A 16,877-nucleotide genomic window follows, 5' to 3' on the forward strand; every position below is an offset into this window, starting at 1 on the left:
TATTCATATGGCGTATTATATAAAATTAGACTGATCTTTAAAATAGAGGGGAGGAGGCCGGACAAAGTGAGATTGGAAAATCCCAAGAGATTTCACAAAAATCTCCATCTTGATGGCAACAAGCCAAAGCTTCTCCATCACTTATTAGACGGTCCCCCAAGGAGTAAAAGTAAGCCTTATCCGGATGCACAAATATCTGGCACTATTAGTAGCCAAAGCCAACCCTATCTTCCTATGGTATTAGTATATATATGGAATGGTAGTTGTTTGCGAGGATTAAACCCATTACTGGATGACCTTAACATTTCACACCCACTACTTCAAAATGCAGGCAGCTCTAACCTTTGCTCCAAACCTTGTCCCTTTGACACCCTCCAAGAACTGTTCCCTACTGACCAGTTTTCCTCCTAAAACTAGCTCGCTTGGTGCTCGCTTTACCTCAATCAAAGCAACTCCTGCTGCCAATGCTAATGATACTACCACGGTTGATTACAGTTCCATAAACTCGTGAGTCATTAGTTTCACCTTTCATCAAACCTTTTCATTCGATTATTATTATTATTATTTATTATTATATAGTCTAATGTTTGAGATGTATTGATGTTAACAAAACTAAACGTGGGAAATCAACGGTACCGTGTGGTTTCTTTCACACCAACTTAATTGTTGAAAGTTGTTCTTCTTCAGTGTATTTCCAGCAGAGGCTTGTGAAACTATTGGTGGAGAAGCCTGTTTGGCAGACATATACCCTGAAGTAAGGCTCCAACCAGAGGCCACAAACAGGACAGCCAGAATCGGTTCCGAGGATGTTGACAGAGAATATCTCGAGTACACAGATGCAAAGACGTAATATTTGATCAAGACCAGATTTATTTGTTATTCATTTCAACTTCTTCAATGACTTTTTCACTTGTACAGTAGGCGAACTAAACTTTATATTAATATGTCTATTGCAGGGTTTTCCAAGGAGAGGCTTGTGATGATCTTGGAGGAATCTTCTGTGAGCGCGAGTATCAGAAAGGGGTCTATTAGAGGAAAGCTGCTTGCTTTGTCTAATAACACATATATTAGTGTTCAACCAATGTATATGCTTCAGCTTCTCTACTTACCCTGTGTAACTGCATATGTTCCTCAATCTATAATAAATATACTTTGTGGGAACTTCCAACTCAAAATGAACGCGCATTCCTCGTCTTAAAAGTGATCAAATTTGATTCGACTGACATTGTGGAAGGCATCAAAGCAACAAACAAGAGGATGCAACCCCACCACCGTAATATCCTAGCTGGTTCTACAAACAACTGCACAGATACCACCTATTAGAATTTATTCAAGAAACCCGATGCCCCAAAATCTGAAGAAAAATAAATTCAAGAGCTCTGAATCAGTTTTACTCATTTATTTACAAAAAAAAAAAAAAAAATTGATATTTGTAGATTCAAATAAAAAAAAAATTTAATTTTTAATTATGAAGTACACGAATCTTACACACTCACTTTAAGATTGTATCTATTTTATAAGAAAACAGAAAAATTAGAAATTCTATTGCATAACATTAGGAGTAATGTTAAAAATCAGACTTTTGTCCAACTTTGATCACACTATGCCATATATTAATTACACCATTGGATCCCTTTCTATTTTTAAATTTAAAAAAAAAAAACATAATAAAAAGTTGACAGATTATGTCATCTCACCACAGTGAAATTGGAACAGGATAAGAATGTGGTTTGTAAAATTTTTAAGCACCGAAAAAAAAACAAAACAAAACAGTGAAGAGGATAAGGATCCGATTCTATACGCCCCATGGTCAATGACTTGTATTGGGCCGGACCTTGGAGAACACCCCCTCTCCTCCCCAAATGTCGGTTCTTTAAAAAAATTAAAAGAATCCCACACTGACACTATTGAGCCAAACTTACTCACCTGACCCAATCCCATCGGCCCCTTTTTCCAAAGACATATATGCCTCCATAGTCCATATTCACCCTACTAAATCTAAAACCCTAGAAGACTCCCCATCTTTTGGCGAGGGTGTAGCAACTCGATTGGTTATGGCGTGCACGATTGATTTCCGGCGCCTTGACGAAGGCTTCGGCGGCAAGACCTACAAGCGAAAGCGAGAGCAATCCATGAATCAGAGCAATGAAGCGTCGGCATCCATGGAGATCGACGAGGATGACACTTCTCAACCAGCGGCGAAGAAATCTGCAGTCGCGTCGGCGGAGGACCCGGAGAAGCCCATCTTCGGGAAGCCTACGTACGACGGGGTGATAGCCGGGAAGGCGTCGGGGCGAAAGTGGAAGCAGGCTAGGAAGCAAAGGGCGTCCGCGGTTAAGGTGAGCCGGAAGGGCACGAGCTTTGAGGAGAGGAAGACGCAGAAGGAGATCAAGAGGGCGTACAAGGAGAGGATGACGGAGCTGAAGGAGGCGATAAGGGCGAACAAGGTGGAGAAGAGGAAGCAGAGGGAGGAGCGGGAAAAGAAGAAGCAGGAGAACATTCTGAGGTCCGGTACGAAGCTGCAGAAGATCACAAATCCCAAGACCTTGAAGAAGATCGCCAAGTCCAAGCAGAAGAAGCTACTCAAGGTCGTTCCTGATGATCTGCTCAACAAAAAGAAGTAATTGTGAAAGATCAGTCTATTGCTTTTTATTGTTTTCTGTATTTTTGGTTTGGCCTTCACTTTTTGTATGCTTCTTAATTGACAGTTAAATGCGAAAATTATGTATTTTTCTTTCTGGGGGGAGAATGGTTGCGTTTGCCTGGAATCAGATTCTTCTGAATTTTATGTATATTCGGATTTGGGAGCTGCCAGCTCTGTTTTGCTGAAGAATGACTAGAAAAGGCAAAACAAATTTTACATTATGTACGCTAAAAAAGGGGAATGAGAGACATCATTTATATGTGCAAAACTAATAGAGGACTGATCAAAATTAATTGATGAACGAATATGACATGCCTTCAAATTGATTATGCGCATGAACAGGTTCCAAAATACTTATATTATTGAGTTTAGATGTCAACATCATCTCAATCTATCTCGGACTTGTTATTTTTTTAATTTTTCATAAACGGTAAATCGCATATCAACTTATTTCATTCATTAAATACATATTTCAATATATTCATTTGAGATCACTTCAACATCTAAACGAATATTGATTTGCTGTTACAATGTGAATGCTGCTTTGTCCTCTTTAAAGCTGGGGTAGATAATTTATAGTCTGCACAAGGAAATCTTCCTTTTAAGCATGCAATTTGAATGAGTTTTTTATTTTAAAAAAAAATCATCTAATTTATAATCTTGGCTCTGTCCGCACGAAATGGGGGGAGCTTGGGGGGTATTATTAGAAGGTCACCAATAGTCCCCACAGGAGCAAAAGCCATCTCTAAAATGATGGAACCTGCTAGAATCCCTGACTGTAATCTCCCTCCCAACAATCTTAGAAATAATCTTGATAGCAGCATGGCAGTCTGTGCAAGCTCGTAGATTCTTCATCACCAGTATACGTGACCCCTTTGGTGTACTGATGAGAGCAAATGCAATTGCTAAGCGTTCACTATGATACTTGAGGGACTCTACCTTGAGCTCCTCATCCACATTATGAAGGGCACACCTCGTATCGGGTTCATATCCTTCCTTTTCCATCTGCTTCCCCAGCATATCAATCTTCCTCAATATCTCCCCCATTTGTGGGTGGGACTTGTCATTCGCTGAGAATACATGTATCTTATGTTTGATTTCAACCCAGCTGTATGCAGGGACCTTTTTAACTCCTCGATCCCTCATCGCCTTCTTCACCTTCCCAACACTCTCCCACTGTCCTGCTGCTGCATAGATATTGGACATGTTCACATATGGAGCCGCATCCCTAAGCTCTTCCATGTTAAAAAGTTTGTCTGCTGCTTTCTTAGCCAATTCTTGGTTTTTATGAATTCTACACGAATTAAGTACCGATGACCACATAATCTCATCAGCCTCGATTGGCATTCGCGCCATCAACTTCTCTGCTTCATTGAAACGTCCACTGCGACACAACACATCAACCATTGATGCATAGTGTGGTCCCTTGGGAGCAAGTTTATAAACTTGAGTCATGGAATTGAAGTATTCCAATGCTTCATCAACGAGCCCACAGTGGCTGCAAGCGGTTAGGACGCTGAGAAAGCTGACTGAATCTGGTTGGAAACCTGACTGTATCATCTCTTCAAACGACCTAAGAGTGCCCTCACCATCTCCATTCTGTGCGTAAGCTGAGATCAAAGCGTTCCAAGACACTGAGTTCCTTTCAGGCATTTCTTGAAAACTTTGAAGTGCATCTTTCAGGGACCCACATTTTGCATACATATCTACGAGTGCACTTCCAGAAAATACATTTGACATAAATCCTGATCTTATTACGGTTGAGTGTAACTGCTTCCCTAGCGAGAGTGAAGCTAAATTTGCGGAAGCACTCAAGACGCTTGCAAAAGTGGCCTGGTCAGCAATTACATTGGTTCTACGCATCTCATTGAACAGTTTCGGGCCTTCTTCATGGTATCCCATCTGAACATAACCTGAGATCATGGCAGTCCATGGAACCGTGGTTTTGTGGGCCAAATTTTCAAATATCTTCTCGGCTTCCTCAAATCTGCCACATTTGGCGTACATGTCAACCAAAGAATTTCCAACCAGAACTTCTGAATCGGCTGTTGACACAACAGCCTGGGAATGAATTTGTCGACCCATTCCCAAGTTCAGTGTATTGGCTGCTATGCTCAACAGGGTTGCAAAAGGGAATTGCCTCCGATCAAATCTGGTAAATTGTAATTCTCGGAAAAAATCAAGAGACTCTTTGAGTTGCCCATCCCATGCGTGAGCCGTGATAATTACATTGTATGAAACACCGTCCAGTTCCGGCATCTCGTGAAAAAGTTTCCTTGCATCACCCACCCGATCATGCTTCGAATAAAAATCGAGCAAAGCATTTCCCACAAACACATTCCAAACAAAGTTGGTTTTCACCACAAAAGCATGAACTTGCATGCCAAATACAATGTCATCGAACCCGACACCAGCACATAGAACCGCTGCAAAGGTAAACTCCGAAGGCTTGAAGCCAAAACTTTGCATGTCCATAAAGAGCTTTATCGCGTCTTCGTTACGCCCATCTCTTGAGAGCCCAGTTATCAATGCATTCAAAGTGACGGAATCTCTTTCGGGCATTTCCTTAAAGAGTTGAAAAGCCAAATCCAGGCGAGATGTTTTGCAGTAAGCATCAATCAAGGAATTGCAAACCATGAGAGCCGAATGATATCCCAGTTTGATGATATGGGAATGAACTTGAACTACCTCATTCGTGGTCTCCGTGTCGCTGCATCCAGATAATAAAGTTGCAAAGGTCACATAATCTGGCTCCGTCGCCCACCTATGCATCCCGGCGAAAAGCTTAAATGCTTCTCGAAATTGATTACACCGTGAGTAGCCGCCAATTAAGATAGTCCATGTCACTGCGGTACGTTCAATCATGCCATCAAACAACTCCCTAGCATGAGAAAGATTGCCTGATTTCACATAACCCGAAATCATCATGTTTGTTGAGATGGTGTTTTTGTGAGGCATTTTATCAAACAGCTCACGGGCTTCTGATAATTCACCTCTTCCGAGAAATTTCTGGACCTGGAAATTAGAAAGGCATGTTTCCAGATTGAAGCCAGTTTTGACGATACGGGCATCGATAAGGGTGTCGACATAGAGGGGAGGCTTTGGAGTTTGAGAGGGTCTGAAAGAAGCAAGGCTTTGAAGTGCATTGATCGTTCTAAATGGTTTCATTAGAGGAGAGTATGCGAAAAGTAAAGAACTTGACAGGATTCTCAAATCCACGCCAGCATTCGCAAATTTTCCCTTAAATTTTAATTTAAAATTATCTTTCTTCGGATATTTTAAATTTTAGACAGAAGTTTTACACTTATCCATACCACTTAAAAATATATCATTTTATCATTTTATCTTCATATATCATATTTCAAATAGGATAAAAAAATAAAATCACATATTTTTTTAAGTGATATAGAGTGTGGAGTTCTGTGTAGCACGGCTCTTTCTTAAATTTTATTCATCTTTTAAAAAGAAATATTCTGACCACAAAAAAATTACACAAAATAACGTAAATTGATGTGATTCGTCAGATTATAAAATTATTTTTATTTTAAAATAAATCTAACGAATCAAATAAAATCACATCAATTTATAGAATTACTTTTATATAATTCATTTATGAATATAACAATATTCTTTTTCAAAACCTTCTACATTTCATTCATTCCTATTCTTTTGTTTATTCTACTAAAATAAGCTTTCTCTATTATCTTTATTATTTTTTTCTCTCACTCCTCTCTACAATATTAACTATTTACTCTTTTATTTTTTTCCTTATATTTTGAATTATTACTCTCTAGCATATATTTTAAATAAAAATTTAAATTATTCTTTTACGAGCATGATAAAATTTTCAAAATTATTATGTTTTTAAGAGTAATATGATTTTTGACAAAATTCACATTTTTCAACGATAATATTTTGTAACTGTTAGATATTAAAAATTAGTAGGGAATTGAAATATATAATTAAATTAGAAATAAAAAAAATCTAGAAATATATAATTAAATTAGAAATAAAAAAATCTAGAAATATATAATTAGTAGGGAATTGAAAGGGTAGATAACACTGTGAAAATGTGTGTTAATGAAAATTAGTTAAATATTTAGTAAAAATATTTAATTTTTACTAAATATTATTGAAAGATATAAAAATAAGAAAATTTAATTTTTATGATATTATTTCTAGTTTTGAAGAAAGAGCAGGAATAAAAGTTATATCTAAATATATAATTAAGTTTAGAATTAAAAAAATAAAAAATCAGTTTGGGGAGTCTAATGTAGCCCACTTTTCTTTAATTTTTAATTTTTTTACTAAAATTTGGCTAAAGAGTAATAATTATGGGGAGGCGGATGTGGATACTCAAGAGCTTATTAAAAAATATATCTCATTTTAAAATTTTCATATAATTTCATCTTACTTTTTTCTTAAAAATAATTCAAATACAAACATTTTCAAACTAATCATTATAATTTTTTCAAACTTTCAAATAAAAAATAAAAAACAATTAAACTTTTACAAATTCTCATACAAAAGTAATATTATAAAAATATATTATAACAATATTTTAATTTTATAATATTTTTTATTTAATTTTTTCTTTTTTCTTTTCCAAAATTTAAAAAATATTTAATTCATAATATCTTATTACCATTCACAAAATTTTAATATTATCCCACTTCTCATAAGCAAAAGTTAGAAAGTCCAATGGTCCAAACTCCAAAAAGGCCCCACTTGTCTAGTTATTATTTTATTTTCTTTAAATGTATCCAAATTTTATACGATTGGATGAGAACGAAACGTAAGTGTGATTTTTAATTTTATAGCATTACTCTAGACCTAAATGGTGATGTTTAACAAAAGAGTCGAGCTACTCTCACTCGGTTTTACCGCACGGCATTTTTTAGTTTTTATTTTTTCTTCATTTTTCTTTTCACATTTTTTTAATATTTTTTAATATTTTTATAAAATAAAAAAATTTCCAAAGCGGTACACTGAGTGGTACCATAGAGGCGGCATAGTAGGCTTTTTTAGACTAGCCTTCAGCCATCCAAAAAATAAAAATACAAATACAAACAAATTAAAAAGTCAAGAAATTGTCAGAGAGTTTTTCCTATGGATTTTCTTACCGAACCTCGACCATGTCATATTTCGAAGCAAATAAGTCCCAAAAAAAAAAAAATCACAAATCACAAATCACAAATGCAGCAGACGTTCAAAATCATCATTATCCATAACTTTGGAGTTAAATATGATATATTCTTGAAGAAACAAGATGGCGATAACAATGGCCTATCTTGTTTTTTTTTTTTTTTTTGAATCAAACAACGGCATATCTTAATTGGACAACAAGAGGGGGAAAGTAACGTCCCCTGAGCAATGAGATCAAGTTACACATAGAGCTAATGTTGAGAACTAACTAGTAGTACAGCAAATAAGTTAACCTTGAGAAAATTGCAACTGCTACAAAATGATCGAAGGCGCCATCAACGCGCAAGAGAAGAGGGCATGTTGAATCAGAAGAAACTTGTTTAGTTAAGATCACTCTCAAAGAAGGCCAAATGGAGGGCCCTGACACATTGCTCTGCTTCGTTGTCATTTACAACCAACGATATATTGACCTGACGAGCATTCAAACAGAGTGGTGAGACAGATACATAAATCGCCAATTATTGTTTATAATCACGGCTATCAGATAACTGGGACTCAAATGACTCCACTGACTCGTGAAGATATAAGGAGAAAACTAGACTTTTTACTTAATTATAATGCAATCCCTTTTTCAAATTAAAAGACTAGTGTGTCATGTATAGAAGCTGCATAGTGCAAGACAAAAGTCTTAAGAACCTTATGGTTTTGAACATTATCGGACTTGTCATCTTGTTCATAGAAAAGGGCAAAGGACACAAAATATGGGAAAAAAAAATTCTGATAAGCTGGAAGAGAGAGAGAGAGAGAGAGAGAGAACTTTATTTGTACATGAAGAATAGTTTTTCAATGAAAAATGTCTCTTCTTTTTTTTCTGAGCATATAAATGAGTGAAAATGTCCAAGTTCCTATCAGAATATATGCCTGATGGTCCTGGACTTATGGAAATAAAAATAAAAATTTCCCAAGTGTCAAGTCGTGGTGCTTAGTAACCCCCGCCGAGGTCTGATGCTTAATATGAAGTACACCCTAATGTAACATATATGCAAAAAATTAAATAAATATGAAAAGAGTCGTGGGAGAGACCTTAGATGCACCCTGAGAGATCATCTGAACATTGACTCCATTTGTTCGAAGAACACGGAATGCCTGCCATAATGGACACACATAATAACAATATTAAAAGCAACATCTGCATAATGACTGGACCCTGTAGCATGTCAGTGCTTGGGTATTTTTTTTTTATAAGTATGTCAGTGCTTGGATATTTTTTTGATAAGTATGTCAGTGCTTGGATATTGATTCCTACTTGTTTAATATTTGCAATTTATGAAAATTCAGCTACATGTGTTTGTGTTTGTGCACCTGGGTTAAAATTAAGCTGCATGTATGACCGATAACATCAACAGAAACATAGAAAGCTAATGCCTAAAAGCATCAAAAGGCAACGACTTTATGTTGAATTTCATGAAAAAAGTACTCAGAAATCTAACCCAAAACTTAACCAAGAATATGAAAGAACTTCAATTTAGAAACTCGTTATAAGAGATCCAGGTTAAAACCATTCTTCCTTCAAACTTGAGCAAATCATGTCCTAAACTTTCCACAACCACAAACTATTCAACAAAACTCTCGAAGAGATGAATATTCACAAAATTTAATTTAAAAAAAAAATAAGAAAAAAAAAATGAAATCCACCCAACGGCAGAGCCCTTATAACTCACCCATGGAACCTAAACCCCCTGGGAGACTAGCACAATAACCCACCGCCATGGCCTCCCACTTAAATCGCAATTTGATCCCAGGGGGAATCGAACCTGTGACATGGGGCTCATGCACACAGGTTTGCCAACAGTTGCAATCAACTTAAGAAGTTTCTAAGAGTATTGGAGAGAGATTCTCTAAATAAATCTGCAAAACAAACACATCACCTTCTCCAGTATAAGCGACGATTTCTGAACATTTCCAATAAGAGAAATGATTGATCTGTGCTGAAGGAGGTTCACAACAGCAATTTTCTCAAGCTCTTCCACAACATGGTCAAGTTCCTACATTGAAAAGATTTGGCTACTTGTTAATAAACAAACAAAACCCATAATTGTAGTAGCATATTTAGCCAGGAGAGCATCTTCTATAAAACAGATATAGTAGTTGCTTCCCAAATGCAAAAGAATAATTTGTAAGAAAACTATGAAATGCTTGGAACAAAAGGTATATACAAATAGAAATCCTAAATTGATGCAAGAAATTATAACACAAGGAACAAGATATCATACGCTTGCCTGCCGAATTAGCTCTCTGCTCCAAAGCTTTGATGGATCTAGTGTCAAGGAAATACTGACTTCACTGGTAGCTACAACATCCACAGATATGCCCAAATCTTCAAATGTCGAAAATACCTTCAAGTACAAGCAACAAGCAAATTAAATGATAGTTCAGTCATCAAGAGGAAATAGAGCACCTTTCATAAGTTTTCTCACCTTAGCAAGGAAGCCATATTGACCAAGCATTCTAGTGCTAACAATATCCAGCATAGTTATATTTCGTTTCAGAACAATACTAGTTAATACTGCCTGCAATTGAAGAAAGGAAAAATTAATACTAGTCGGGGTCTTCCATACAACAGTTAACAACACTAAATTGTTACAAACCTTACTCATATCTCTTGTCCTGGTTATAAGAGTACCTGGAGCGTTAGGATTGTAAGAGTTTTTAACCCTAACAGGAATATCGCCTTCTTTGGCTGGTCTCATGGACTGCGGATGCAGTACCTGCAAAAGTGAAAAGAAAATAATTTTGCTATGGTTATCTTTTGGAAGCTATCTTTTGGATGTCCAAGGAACACTCAACTACTGCACAACACAACCTGAATGAATACACATGGCTTCATCTAATAAAAACAGCCTAGCTAGAGAACATTACATAAATTTGAAGATACGGAGGTTTAGCGCAACAAATTTATTTTGTTCAAATAATCTCAAGTGAATGGAGCAAAGAAATTCCAAACATAACAATACAGCATGTTTGGGTTCAAGGCTTTTTCAAAAAAATTTCAAAAATTTCAACTTCTTATTTTTTGACAAGTAAAAAAAATTTCAACTTCAATTCATACATCTATAGATGAAAAAATCTATATATTTTAAAAAATCATCTAATTATTTGCTTAGTTTTCTGTGGAAAAAAACACAAAAACCAAAATAACGTTCACAAAAACCCAAAAAACAAATTTCAAAAAACTTATATTCAAACAACTTTTCAGATCTACCTGTCTACTTTCACAAACTCCACTACAAAACACATCTCAAAGAATTTTTATCCAAATAAATTCTCTCTACCATCCACTTTCACTAAATCCAATAAAAACACATCTCAAACTTTGTTGGACGGAGTTTGACCTTTTAGCAAACAAACAAGCAAAATAAAAGTGAAGCTGTACTCCACAACTTGACTGGGTAATAAGGTATAAGATCATGATACCTGAGCACCAAAATATGCAAGTTCAGCAGCCTCTTCAAATGTCAAATATGGCACAGGTTCTGCTTGTGAGTATATGTTAGGATCACATGTTAAAACACCATCAACATCTTTCCACACCTGTAAAGGTTTATATTAAAAAAGAGATGCAACTTATACAAAAACAAATTCCATAATCCTGTTCAAATTTTGCATAGATACTTTCACATGCGTTGTGAAAAGAATAATAGCTCTATCTTCTTTTCAGCACACTAGAATGTAATTTGGCGTCTCACTTTGTATACTTCCTGTGTACTTGGCCATTACCTAGTTTCATTCTATTCAATAAAGCTATCTATTTACTTATAAAAAAAAAATAATAATAATAGCTGGTATGCACTTAATTTGGCACTATCTAGTCATCTGTGTCTTTGTCTACATGCATACTTGTGTGATAAATATCTTTCTCCAAGCATGTACAGGCTGTTTTATTTTATTTTATCCTTCACAGACAATAAAGTAACCTTATGCATTTCCCAATTCCACCCCACTCATCCCCTGTGGCCTTGTGGCTCATCACTTAGGCATATGCAAGTCTCATGAAAAATTTCAACGTGCAAACCTTAAATCTCTGCACTGACCTGTATCTCTCGCAATCCCAGTGCTTTACCAATGGTTGTAGCTGTCAAATCACTGCCACCCCTACCCATCGTAGTAACTGCGCATGACCTCCAGCCCTACAAAAAGGAAAACGAAATTAGTGACAACATTGAGAATCCTCGCAGGAAAGTCTAGTTCAAGTGGAGTCAACACTCTTGAGTTCTCCAAATAAGATAATCAAGAAAGCAGCTGGACAGTGTTAAAAAAAAAAAAAAAAAAAAAACCTTTCCAAGGAAGCCAGTAACAATTGGTATTGCAGGATCACAAACCCAATCACCAAGTAACCTCTTTGCAACAGCGGGATATGTTGCTTCCAAAATGTCCGCATTTGTGAAATCATCTGTGGTTATAAAACCAATCTCAAATGCATCATACTGCATAAAAAAATAATTCTCTTATCAAGAATGGCTTTTTACCAAGGTAATCAAAAAGCAAATCCAGGTCTAACCATTTTTTTGAAGGAGTTAAAAGTTCATGTACCAGTTATTAGAGAATACTGACTTGCTAATTGCATTAAGAGTAGACAAGTATTTGAGAAATAACATACTTGGCGAGCTTTAGCACCAATTTTATTCAAATATGCTGCAAAGATCCTAGTGGACATGCACTCTCCAAATGAAACTAAATAATCTTTTGTTCGTAGAGTCAACTCTTTCATCATGGCAATTCCCTTCAGAAGCTGCTCCAATTCTTCTAGGTGTGCTGCAATTTTTATTTTTTTTTTGAGATACAAAACTGGTTAAGCCATAGAGACAATAATAAATTACCATCATCTAGTCTTTTATAAATCTTGTGTGCTGCATTTTTTTTAGATACAAAACCGGTTAAGCAAGGAGACAATAATAGTCCAAAAATAAAGAGAGGTTGATACAAATATTTTAACCTATTCCTTGAGGATAATAAACGAGACGTGGGACGTGGCATGGCTCAAGTCCCAGGCTGGGATTAGCTCTTACACCATTGGTAACAACTCAAGAAAAGCCTAAGCTACATCTAGTCTTATACCCAAAAGGACTAATCCAAGTTACAATATGAGCTTTATTGGAATCATTATAAATACCAAGAACTTCTCTTTGTCAAGCAATGTGGAATCCGGTTCAACAAACTTTCGTTCATCATACTCCCCATAGATGTGGGGTATTACATTTTTCATTCTTGACTTTACTCAAGATGTCTAGAACAACCAGAACTCTCTGCCAACTTTGTTCAAGTTTTGAAGACATAGATGAGCTTTTTTTTTTATTTTTTGCATAATAATACCCTATCTAATTTTTTTTTTTTTTTTTGATAAATAAAAAGATATATTACTCAAAGAATAGGCCTAGCCCAGTATTTACAATAGAGGACCCTGATTAAGAGAATGCCAAAGAGACAAGAAAATCATGAAGGGCCATGCCATTAAAATCAACTGCAATAGCCCAAATACAAAGAGTGCTATAAAATAATGCTAACAGTTCCTCTAGCGATCTCTCCTTGTCTTCAAACGTCCGTGCATTTCGTTCTTGCCATAGACACCACATGATACACATTAGGATCATCTTCCAAACCCTTTTAATCTGATGTATACCTCCAATGTTTGGCCAACTAGCCAGCACTGCCACCACTTTCTCCGGCATGACCCACGCCAAGTCTACCCTACTAAGTACCTCATACCATAAAACCCGTGCAATCACACAATGCTACAGAAGATGGTCTATTGACTCACCCCCACCCCTGCACATATAACACCAATCTACTAAAATAACCCTCCGCTTCCTCAAATTATCAGTCGTGAGTATTTTACCAAGTGATGCTGTCCACACGAAGAAAATGGCTTTAGGGGGCGCCTTATTCCTCCAAAGCCTTCTCCACGGAAATTGAGTACTGGGCTCTTGGGAGAGAGCTTTATAAAAAGAACGAACCGAGAATGCGCCTTTTCCATCAGGTAGCCACCATAACCCATCTACTTGTTGATTGCTTGGCTTCACAGAATACAGAAGCCTATAAAAATCTGCCAAGCTGTCCATCTCCCAATCCTGTAATGCCCTACTAAAGCTAATATTCTATTGAAATTGCCCACCCAACATCTCCATAACCTCCGCCACTAGAGCTTCTTTAACACTAGCAATTTGAAATAGAGGAGGAAAACGATCTTGTAAAGCATTATCACCACACCATATATATTTCCAGAATTTAATCCTAGAGCCATCACCCAACTAAATACGGGTGTGTCGAAGAAAAACCTCCCAACCTCTTCTAATGTGTTTCCACAAGCCCACTCCATAAGAGCTATTATAGGATATAAAGCTTTCCTTTGAAAATATGATGTAATGAAATACTCCCCTAAAATATATTATAGGATAAAGCATTTCTTGAGGGAGTAGTGATAGGGACAGCTCTTTTACAACTTTTTTACAACTTCCTTTTAAATTAATGGCATTTTTGTAAAATAATGATACTCTTGCAACTTTGTTTCTACAAAAATGTCCTCCATTTAAAACATAGTTGTAAAATAATTGTAAAAATTGGTCGTGCCTTTATCATTTCCTTCTTGAGGTTTCCTCTCAAACAGGAATCTCAACTTGATCACCAAGCAGACAAGTTCAAACCAACTAGCTAAAGTAAACCACGCTTAAGCTATCATAGTACATAATGGAGCTCTCAAAGTATGAGGACCCATATTTATGTATTCGAAGCTGCCTTTTTCATTTTTTAGAGTAAATCTAGTTTTAAAAATTAATTCTACGGTGGTGCTATCCATGTTAAAAGGGTCGGTTGGCTAATTATGCCACGCTCGCCCTTGACTGGTGAGTGCTGTATGGCTATCAAGACATATGGCCGACATAATTTGTGGAACCTTACAGGGTTGGCTCGTTTTGGCCGACCCTCCTACTTATCAAAAAATGTTTGCCATAGCTTAATATGTTTTTCTTTCTTTCTTTTCATTTCTATTTGAAGCTGCTTATGAAGCAAAAGATTAGATACTCGAGAAACTAACAGTAACAAAATTTCTCACGTCATTTATATTTCGTACTACTTCCCGTTCTAAGGCACCAATTTCAAAGAAGACTATTTAACCGAACCCTTCAAGACATATTCAGATACAGATGCATATTAATATCAAGAGCATCAAAATAGGACATAATTATTGCTCAACGCAACCAAGCACAACTATTGCATGAAGACGCAAAACTGAGAGTATATATAGACGCATACCACACAATTATATGACTTGTTTCATTACACCTAACTGGATTTAGTTTTCACTATGTGACTCAAAATCGATCGCTCTGACCAAGAGCCGATCCTACATACAAGAAAGTAACTCACTTGCAATGACAGACTTGTCTATTCCAAGTTCTTCCACGGTCCTGAATAAGAAAAAGCGCCTAGTCAGACCAAATTTATTATATGATTATGGTTTTTTTATGACACGTAGAAAAACAGGACGAAAATCCACTATTCTTGCCTGAGATGCAGTTCTTTTATAAAGCTCAGCTCATCAATACTTGATATGTTGGTAACACCACAGCCGACAGCCTTTTCTCCAGCCTAACACAAAAGACGAAACCATTCCATTACGAATTCTTGAAATAACAGGTTACCAAAATTGAAAAACGGAAGAAAAACATAAAAAGAACTATATGTGTACCAATAAAAGCTTATTAGTCGTCTTTCCCATCGCCGAGAGAACAACTACCGGCCTCTCCTTCGGAAAGCTGAGTATAAGCTCAGCAACCTCTCTCATTCTACTGGAGGAGGCCACTGACGAGCCACCGAATTTCATGACACAGGTCAACCGATTATCCGCTTTGCCGAAACTCTGATTCTCGGTTGCCTTCCTCTCAAGAACGTCTACCATCCCTCCCTCGCAACTCACCTTCACGACTGTGGTTGTACAACAACTTCTCACAGTCGAATACGAAAAACCAGGTACCGAAGCCACGGAAGTAGCAAAACGAAGGCTTTTTGACCATGGAGGCCGGCCATAGGAAGATCTTCTCGATAAAACAGGACACAAAGTTTCAGCTCCACCAATTTGCAACGCGGCCACCATTATTAATTAGCTAATGGGTTTACCAAGCTATTCCAAGGAATTGATACAGAGTTCAGCCGCTAAATATAGGAAAATCTCAAAAGATCCGAACCCAAACAAGACGTTCACCAAAAATTGCTACCAAATTCAGCGGCTCGATCTGCACATTCCAACATTCAAACAAGCCGTTCAAAAACGAACCAACAAATCATAGAAAAGAAAAAAGATAAAACGTATTTTTATAGGAGTTAATATTTCGCTTTTATTGCGCGTCTTGGGTAGTAGGAGAGATTGAAAAAGGAAAATAGAAATGCAACCAAAAACTTGAGAGGATAAATCAAGCACAGAGATCAGAAAGAACCTTGATAACGAGCTGCAAAGCGGTTCCAAAAAGCAGAGCTTGTGGAAGAATGAAGAATGAGAAGGAAGAAGGAGAGTAAAATTGACAGAGACAGAATGCGAGAGGAATGCGCGAGACGGACTAAATAGCCGGCGGCGCCTCCCACTTCTTGTTCGAGGAAGAAGACCGTTTGAATGGCAAAACGTGTTTGTTTACTTGGTAAATAAAATAAATATACCCACAGTTCGCAGAGACCGGAGTATCTTTATTATTATTATTATTATTATTAATTCGTTTTCTTATCGTAGTGAGAGGATTTCAGATAGATTTGTAAATAGTAAAAAAAGTTTAAGAAAATTTAAAGATAAAATATTAAATAATAATAAATAGTAATAAAATATAAATAAAAAATAATAATAAAAGAATAATTCTTTTTATCAATTATCATATATTATTTTACACTATAATTTATAAAAAATAATTTATATCTTATTAAAAAAAATATTAAAATATAAAAATAAATAGTGATTGATATATAATAAAATATTAAATAACAGTGAATGATATCAAAATACTCCACAATCGAAACACAGCTAAATCGTTCAGACGAGAAACTCTCCGTT

General features: G+C 36.2%; 4 protein-coding genes and 1 non-coding gene across 6 annotated transcripts; 3 read left to right on the forward strand and 2 right to left on the reverse strand.

Moving 5' to 3' along the window:
- Positions 1 to 261: 261 nt before the first annotated feature.
- LOC109001297 (light-regulated protein 1, chloroplastic) lies at positions 262 to 1,175 on the forward strand. The gene is made up of 3 exons (XM_018978519.2): positions 262 to 507; positions 688 to 846; positions 957 to 1,175. Exons 1-3 carry the CDS (start codon positions 293 to 295, stop codon positions 1,030 to 1,032), a joined length of 450 nt encoding a protein of 149 aa, XP_018834064.1. The 5' UTR covers positions 262 to 292; the 3' UTR covers positions 1,033 to 1,175.
- A 285-nt stretch (positions 1,176 to 1,460) lies between these two features.
- Positions 1,461 to 2,830, forward strand: LOC109001296 (coiled-coil domain-containing protein 86). Its single transcript, XM_018978518.2, has one exon. The coding sequence runs from the start codon at positions 2,055 to 2,057 to the stop codon at positions 2,622 to 2,624; it is 570 nt and encodes a 189-aa protein (XP_018834063.1). The 5' UTR covers positions 1,461 to 2,054; the 3' UTR covers positions 2,625 to 2,830.
- Positions 2,831 to 3,176: 346 nt separating this feature from the next.
- On the reverse strand, positions 3,177 to 5,845 carry LOC109001298 (putative pentatricopeptide repeat-containing protein At2g01510). The gene has a single exon (XM_018978520.2). It carries the CDS (start codon positions 5,810 to 5,812, stop codon positions 3,356 to 3,358), a length of 2,457 nt encoding a protein of 818 aa, XP_018834065.1. The 5' UTR covers positions 5,813 to 5,845; the 3' UTR covers positions 3,177 to 3,355.
- A 2,007-nt stretch (positions 5,846 to 7,852) lies between these two features.
- Positions 7,853 to 16,455, reverse strand: LOC109001299 (aspartokinase 3, chloroplastic). 2 transcript variants are annotated; one of them, XM_018978522.2, is made up of 14 exons: positions 16,276 to 16,455; positions 15,531 to 16,074; positions 15,348 to 15,430; positions 15,209 to 15,249; positions 12,447 to 12,601; positions 12,124 to 12,273; positions 11,881 to 11,976; positions 11,264 to 11,380; positions 10,438 to 10,557; positions 10,267 to 10,359; positions 10,069 to 10,185; positions 9,718 to 9,834; positions 8,873 to 8,935; positions 7,853 to 8,259 (listed from the first exon to the last, which is right to left on the reverse strand). In XM_018978522.2, exons 2-14 carry the CDS (start codon positions 15,933 to 15,935, stop codon positions 8,170 to 8,172), a joined length of 1,647 nt encoding a protein of 548 aa, XP_018834067.1. In that variant the 5' UTR covers positions 15,936 to 16,074; positions 16,276 to 16,455; the 3' UTR covers positions 7,853 to 8,169. The 2 variants fall into 2 exon arrangements, with proteins under 2 accessions (XP_018834067.1, XP_018834066.1); XM_018978521.2 differs by having other exon boundaries at positions 10,063 to 10,185.
- LOC118344328 lies at positions 14,642 to 14,769 on the forward strand. Its single transcript, XR_004798101.1, has one exon. It is a non-coding gene; the product is annotated as a U11 spliceosomal RNA (small nuclear RNA).
- Positions 16,456 to 16,877: the final 422 nt, after the last annotated feature.

Source organism: Juglans regia, chromosome 1, assembly GCF_001411555.2.
Source record: "Juglans regia cultivar Chandler chromosome 1, Walnut 2.0, whole genome shotgun sequence".
Lineage (NCBI taxonomy): Eukaryota > Viridiplantae > Streptophyta > Magnoliopsida > Fagales > Juglandaceae > Juglans > Juglans regia.

Excerpts from the sequence above, each read along its gene's own strand:
- LOC109001297 (XM_018978519.2), top strand. The coding sequence starts at position 293 with ATGACCTTAACATTTCACACCCACTACTTCAAAATGCAGGCAGCTCTA. Across the intron at positions 508-687 it reads GATTACAGTTCCATAAACTC|TGTATTTCCAGCAGAGGCTT; the intron begins GTGAGTCATTAG and ends GTTCTTCTTCAG. Across the intron at positions 847-956 it reads GAGTACACAGATGCAAAGAC|GGTTTTCCAAGGAGAGGCTT; the intron begins GTAATATTTGAT and ends TGTCTATTGCAG.
- LOC109001299 (XM_018978521.2), bottom strand. The coding sequence starts at position 15,935 with ATGGTGGCCGCGTTGCAAATTGGTGGAGCTGAAACTTTGTGTCCTGTT. Across the intron at positions 11,381-11,880 it reads TGGGATTGCGAGAGATACAG|GTGTGGAAAGATGTTGATGG; the intron begins GTCAGTGCAGAG and ends AAACCTTTACAG. Across the intron at positions 10,360-10,437 it reads GGACAAGAGATATGAGTAAG|GCAGTATTAACTAGTATTGT; the intron begins GTTTGTAACAAT and ends CTTCAATTGCAG.
- LOC109001296 (XM_018978518.2), top strand. The coding sequence starts at position 2,055 with ATGGCGTGCACGATTGATTTCCGGCGCCTTGACGAAGGCTTCGGCGGC.
- LOC109001298 (XM_018978520.2), bottom strand. The coding sequence starts at position 5,812 with ATGAAACCATTTAGAACGATCAATGCACTTCAAAGCCTTGCTTCTTTC.